General features: G+C 41.1%; 1 protein-coding gene across 1 annotated transcript in view; it reads right to left on the minus strand.

Annotated features, from left to right (window-relative positions):
• LOC107717225 (low-density lipoprotein receptor-related protein 1B-like) overlaps positions 1-7,500 on the minus strand; it is a gene marked incomplete at its 3' end in the record, with an annotated part of 268,070 nt that overhangs the window by 33,303 nt on the left and 227,267 nt on the right. The window contains exons 65-66 of the mRNA XM_016523907.1: positions 839-961; positions 567-701 (exon numbers count right to left, since the gene is read on the minus strand). Coding sequence (XP_016379393.1) covers positions 567-701; positions 839-961 — 258 coding nt within the window. The remainder of the gene's footprint in view (positions 1-566; positions 702-838; positions 962-7,500) is intronic.

Consider the following 7,500-nt stretch of genomic DNA (forward strand, 5'->3'; position numbering starts at 1 on the left):
TTTTATAAATAAACGTTTGACTGTTTTTATTAATATACATATTTATATGCATTTTATATTATGTGTGTGTGAGTGTGTATGTAATATAAACATTTCTAAATCTAAAATCTATCTACATCAGCAATTAAAATACAAAAGTTATTAATTAAATTTGATTAATATTTTTTATTAATATGCAATGTTATTTAGATACTAATGCAACAATCAAGTAATCATAATATTACATTTTTATTACATAACAATTATAAAATTATTTAATAATTTAAGATAAATAATAAAATCTTATTAATATGCAATATTTATAAACTAAAATTTTTTACTGATGTATCAATAATTGTTACATTTTGTAATAATTGTAACTTTTAATAATCATGATAATAATAATAATAACAACGATGATTACTATTAATGTATTATTGTTGTTATTACCATTATTAATTAAAAAATAATAATAATACAACATAAAATGTGAATGTATGTTCATTCTTAATGAATGATGACAAAAATTCTGAATATCTGAAGACTGGAAATTGTCGTCTTGGTGTTTTTTTGTACAAATTCTCTACCTTCACATTGCTTGGTCTTCTGGTTTCTCTGAAATCCATCTTTGCATTGACAGACTGAAGGTGTTTTCGTATGGTTGCAGAAAGCGTCATCTCCGCACAAGTCGGCCCGTCCTCGACACGCACCATCGACAGAATCTGTGACCCACAGACACACATAAAAATAACAAACCAAACTAAACATCAAACCACATAAACAAACAAACAATAAACAAAATAAACATTTTTTATACAGTCTGACTTTAGTGGGAAAGAACCACTAGTCATAAACGTACCACACATGCTTGAATCTTCATCAGAGTTGTCTCCGCAGTCATCCTCACCATCACACAGCCAGACCAGCAGTTTACACAGCGTGTTGTTGCAAACAAACTCATCTGGGCGGCAAGCCAATGACCCTGCAAACAAATGATTTGACTATTTATTATATTTTAACAACACAACACATGTAAAAACTGATTGAGTTGTTACATACATTATTCAAATGAAACTGTTTATTGGTTGTTGCAGTTTTATGGACATTTGATTTGTTTGACAAGTTGTCATGCTGTTAATTTGATGTAAAATAAGAGTTTAATATACGCAATAGTTCTCACTTCAAAAAACATGCGGTTTGGGCTCCTGCTGCTTTCAAAAAAAGTAACAGGACACTAATTTGCACCTTATTCAGAGAACGTTTTTGAACATATAATTGCATGACTTGTGAACGCATTTGAATTTATTGAACTATATCTTACCTGCAACCTTGCATATTCCTACACAAGGACAATTTTGATGCATTTTAATGTTTTTGAAATAAATATGAATTTAATCTACAATTATATATTTAAACGAAATAGTTCACATGTCATTTTCACATGAATATATCCTGTAATTTTAAGAAGATATTCATTTGGTTTGTATCTGAAGCAGTTTGTGCATTCATATAGATTTCTATAAGACGCCTAACCATTCATGCTATTTGTAAAGATTTATTTCAAAGCTATTTTTGTTGTTGAAATAAATAAATAAACCCCAGCTGGCACTGAGATGCTTCACCATCAACTGAAAAGACACTTTTACGTCCTTTTCCAACAGCGACAAAACCTATAAACCCTGATGATGAAATTTATGAAGTCCATTTAGTTCCTCAGGTACAGTGAAGCACAAGCATTGAAGAGATTGTCAAAGCAAAAGCATCAACTGGGGAAAATAAGAATGATTGTAACCTATAAAATGACCTGAGATCAGTTTTGTGGTGGCTTTTAAAGGCCTAAGTTTGGATCTGAGTTCAGAAAGCATGTTTTATATAAGCTTAAAGAGGCTGTTAGACTAAGAGCATTGCTTTTTTTGAAAGTACGCCCTGCTTTTCTCACCCTGAACCCTTTTTCTTTGTCATCAGGTCTGAGCGAGAGAGTTCTCTAGCAGGTGTTTGACAGAAATGGACATTAATATAACAAAGTTTCCCTGAATAAAAGAAGACGCTGTGATGCTGGACCAAAGCAGGGCGGAAGGGTGCAAATGCAAGACTCACAAACGGCCGCACTTAAAATCAAAGTTAAATAGCACTTAAAACTCTAAAGTTTGTTTAAAAAAAAAAGCAACATCATGAATGAAGAAAGTTAAATGATACTAAAATTGTCTCTCATTTAGGCTTTTCTCATTTTATGCCCTACACTATGAAAATCATCATATGTGGGGGAAAAAAACAAAAATAAATAAATAAATGAACTAAATTAAATGTAGCAATGAAATTTAGACTATAATAAATCATATAATAAAATAAAATAAGGCTCATGGGGGGAAAAAAAGCAAAAGTATGAATCAAAGAAAATTAAGTTATACTAAAATTGTTGCTTGTTTGGGTTTTTCTTATTTTATGTAGCTTATATATATATATATATATATATATCATATATATATATTATATATTAATGAATGATTAAATAAATAAATAAATATTACAATCTGTGGGGGAAAAATATAGACAAGCAAACAAGCAAATAAACAAACAAACAAATAAAGAAATGAATAAATAAATAAAATGTAAATAAAAATAATAATACAATAATCTCATATGAAGAGAAAATAATAGACCAATAAACCAATAAATAACCAACCAACCAATAAACAAACCTATTTGTTGATTATATTTGATAGAAAACAAGTTATATAACATTCTTTTTAATGTCTGTATTTCTCATTTTATTACAATATATTTACAATATTTATAGCATTTTATACACAACCATGTGATATTTATTTATTTTTATTTTATGTAATAAGACCAAAATCACAGAAAAAAAAAACTAATAAAAAATATTACAATGCAAAAATAAATAAATAAACACCTTAGCAACTGCATAGAATCACCCTAGCAACCAGGCCAAACACTTTTGCATCTATATTCCAAATTTTACCACTCGTATTTTCTTCCAAAAAGATCCAAATCTGGTTAACTAAGCTTATTTTGAGCACACTGTGTAATATTTAACTTATCTTAACACATTGATTTAAATCTATTATTTATTTATAACAGGAAGCAGGAGAGAAACAAAGGAACTTTCCAGATCTACTTGAGCGGTAAAACCAAAACGCCATCTCCACAAATATCAAAGGTGTCCGACTGTGGAAAAACACCAGGAAGTCAGACAATCCAGTCAAAACTCATCCACGGACTCAGTGCGGTCTGAAAGAAACACGAACTCTGAAGACATCTTATGCAATTTCATATAACCACAATGACGTTTAGGAAATAGAAAATTGCAAATAAATAAATAAGGCGCTTGGAAACAGGACTTCATCTTTGACGCAAAAACTTCCAAAGAGCCGCAGGTGTGGGACGGCTGGCGTTGTCTTCGCAACAACATCAACAAGTGCAATTTTTCAAAACACTGAAATTAGGCCTTTCATGTAGTCGCTTGTCAGATATCAAGTGGCAACAAGGAACCTTTCATCCTCGCCAATTTTCACAAATATTGGGGAAATGACTTCTCTCGTGAGGCAGGGGATTTTTCCGTGCTGTGCCGCACACAGCTCGGCTGATCCGCCGTAATGTATTCGTCTGATGATCATGTTTGTGAAAATCCCTCAAGTCTGTCACGGGTTGAAACTGAAATTTAAAGGCACTGGCATAAATACGGCAGTCTGTCGCACACGTCTGTCACTCTGGGTCGTATGTCACAGATTTGGGCTTTCACAGCTGATGTAACACTTACATTTAGTTAACATACTATTTATGCAATATATGGCACTAGCAAACACACAATTCTTAAACAACCACATACAGGCCTGTAAAGATAGCATATACAGTAAACAGTAAACATTTCAGAAATAAACAATTCACTTTATAATTGTATCCGTTTAGTAAATGTTAATGACTTTAAGGTTTTCAGAGCCCCATTTGCACAATGCGTAAATTATTTTATAATTTTGGTATAGAAAAAAGTTTTAAATATGTACACATTTATAAATAACACAACAACAGCAATAATAATAATAACCAACAAATATACCACCACAACCATTATTACTTTATTATTATACTACTATATTATTATTATTATTATTATTATTATTATTATTTATTATTATTATTATTATTATTGTTGTTGTTGCATTTAACTGTTTTATAATATTTAATAAAGAAGTAACGGTTGGATAGTTAGTTAGTTATAAATATTAGTTCCCTTTCAGTCGGTCACTCTCGACGTCACGTCGGATGACCGACGAAATTGGGATCTCGCTTAGAGGGACCAATCTACTTCGAGTGTAAACTAAACGAGCCAATGCACATTGGCATGCGATTATTGCATCCAGCTGCTGCTGATCACAGCGTGAGTATAAGTAGGCAGCAGATGCAGCGCATATTCAGGTTTTCGCTGAGGAGCCGAGCCGGTGACCCGGCCGCTCAGCGGTGGTACAGGAGCTGTGGCGACGGGACGTGACGTCTCCGTTCCCTCCTTCAGGGAACGAGGGTTACCATACGTAACCGAGACGTTCCCTTTCAGTCGGTCACTCTCGACGTCACGTCGGATGACCGACGAAATTGGGATCTCGCTTAGAGGGACCAATCTACTTCGAGTGTAAACTAAACGAGCCAATGCACATTGGCATGCGATTATTGCATCCAGCTGCTGCTGATCACAGCGTGAGTATAAGTAGGCAGCAGATGCAGCGCATATTCAGGTTTTCGCTGAGGAGCCGAGCCGGTGACCCGGCCGCTCAGCGGTGGTACAGGAGCTGTGGCGACGGGACGTGACGTCTCCGTTCCCTCCTTCAGGGAACGAGGGTTACCATACGTAACCGAGACGTTCCCTTTCAGTCGGTCACTCTCGACGTCACGTCGGATGACCGACGAAATTGGGATCTCGCTTAGAGGGACCAATCTACTTCGAGTGTAAACTAAACGAGCCAATGCACATTGGCATGCGATTATTGCATCCAGCTGCTGCTGATCACAGCGTGAGTATAAGTAGGCAGCAGATGCAGCGCATATTCAGGTTTTCGCTGAGGAGCCGAGCCGGTGACCCGGCCGCTCAGCGGTGGTACAGGAGCTGTGGCGACGGGACGTGACGTCTCCGTTCCCTCCTTCAGGGAACGAGGGTTACCATACGTAACCGAGACGTTCCCTTTCAGTCGGTCACTCTCGACGTCACGTCGGATGACCGACGAAATTGGGATCTCGCTTAGAGGGACCAATCTACTTCGAGTGTAAACTAAACGAGCCAATGCACATTGGCATGCGATTATTGCATCCAGCTGCTGCTGATCACAGCGTGAGTATAAGTAGGCAGCAGATGCAGCGCATATTCAGGTTTTCGCTGAGGAGCCGAGCCGGTGACCCGGCCGCTCAGCGGTGGTACAGGAGCTGTGGCGACGGGACGTGACGTCTCCGTTCCCTCCTTCAGGGAACGAGGGTTACCATACGTAACCGAGACGTTCCCTTTCAGTCGGTCACTCTCGACGTCACGTCGGATGACCGACGAAATTGGGATCTCGCTTAGAGGGACCAATCTACTTCGAGTGTAAACTAAACGAGCCAATGCACATTGGCATGCGATTATTGCATCCAGCTGCTGCTGATCACAGCGTGAGTATAAGTAGGCAGCAGATGCAGCGCATATTCAGGTTTTCGCTGAGGAGCCGAGCCGGTGACCCGGCCGCTCAGCGGTGGTACAGGAGCTGTGGCGACGGGACGTGACGTCTCCGTTCCCTCCTTCAGGGAACGAGGGTTACCATACGTAACCGAGACGTTCCCTTTCAGTCGGTCACTCTCGACGTCACGTCGGATGACCGACGAAATTGGGATCTCGCTTAGAGGGACCAATCTACTTCGAGTGTAAACTAAACGAGCCAATGCACATTGGCATGCGATTATTGCATCCAGCTGCTGCTGATCACAGCGTGAGTATAAGTAGGCAGCAGATGCAGCGCATATTCAGGTTTTCGCTGAGGAGCCGAGCCGGTGACCCGGCCGCTCAGCGGTGGTACAGGAGCTGTGGCGACGGGACGTGACGTCTCCGTTCCCTCCTTCAGGGAACGAGGGTTACCATACGTAACCGAGACGTTCCCTTTCAGTCGGTCACTCTCGACGTCACGTCGGATGACCGACGAAATTGGGATCTCGCTTAGAGGGACCAATCTACTTCGAGTGTAAACTAAACGAGCCAATGCACATTGGCATGCGATTATTGCATCCAGCTGCTGCTGATCACAGCGTGAGTATAAGTAGGCAGCAGATGCAGCGCATATTCAGGTTTTCGCTGAGGAGCCGAGCCGGTGACCCGGCCGCTCAGCGGTGGTACAGGAGCTGTGGCGACGGGACGTGACGTCTCCGTTCCCTCCTTCAGGGAACGAGGGTTACCATACGTAACCGAGACGTTCCCTTTCAGTCGGTCACTCTCGACGTCACGTCGGATGACCGACGAAATTGGGATCTCGCTTAGAGGGACCAATCTACTTCGAGTGTAAACTAAACGAGCCAATGCACATTGGCATGCGATTATTGCATCCAGCTGCTGCTGATCACAGCGTGAGTATAAGTAGGCAGCAGATGCAGCGCATATTCAGGTTTTCGCTGAGGAGCCGAGCCGGTGACCCGGCCGCTCAGCGGTGGTACAGGAGCTGTGGCGACGGGACGTGACGTCTCCGTTCCCTCCTTCAGGGAACGAGGGTTACCATACGTAACCGAGACGTTCCCTTTCAGTCGGTCACTCTCGACGTCACGTCGGATGACCGACGAAATTGGGATCTCGCTTAGAGGGACCAATCTACTTCGAGTGTAAACTAAACGAGCCAATGCACATTGGCATGCGATTATTGCATCCAGCTGCTGCTGATCACAGCGTGAGTATAAGTAGGCAGCAGATGCAGCGCATATTCAGGTTTTCGCTGAGGAGCCGAGCCGGTGACCCGGCCGCTCAGCGGTGGTACAGGAGCTGTGGCGACGGGACGTGACGTCTCCGTTCCCTCCTTCAGGGAACGAGGGTTACCATACGTAACCGAGACGTTCCCTTTCAGTCGGTCACTCTCGACGTCACGTCGGATGACCGACGAAATTGGGATCTCGCTTAGAGGGACCAATCTACTTCGAGTGTAAACTAAACGAGCCAATGCACATTGGCATGCGATTATTGCATCCAGCTGCTGCTGATCACAGCGTGAGTATAAGTAGGCAGCAGATGCAGCGCATATTCAGGTTTTCGCTGAGGAGCCGAGCCGGTGACCCGGCCGCTCAGCGGTGGTACAGGAGCTGTGGCGACGGGACGTGACGTCTCCGTTCCCTCCTTCAGGGAACGAGGGTTACCATACGTAACCGAGACGTTCCCTTTCAGTCGGTCACTCTCGACGTCACGTCGGATGACCGACGAAATTGGGATCTCGCTTAGAGGGACCAATCTACTTCGAGTGTAAACTAAACGAGCCAATGCACATTGGCATGCGATTATTGCATCCA

Source organism: Sinocyclocheilus rhinocerous, unplaced genomic scaffold (assembly GCF_001515625.1).
Source record: "Sinocyclocheilus rhinocerous isolate Xijiao unplaced genomic scaffold, SAMN03320098_v1.1 scaffold4043, whole genome shotgun sequence".
Lineage (NCBI taxonomy): Eukaryota > Metazoa > Chordata > Actinopteri > Cypriniformes > Cyprinidae > Sinocyclocheilus > Sinocyclocheilus rhinocerous.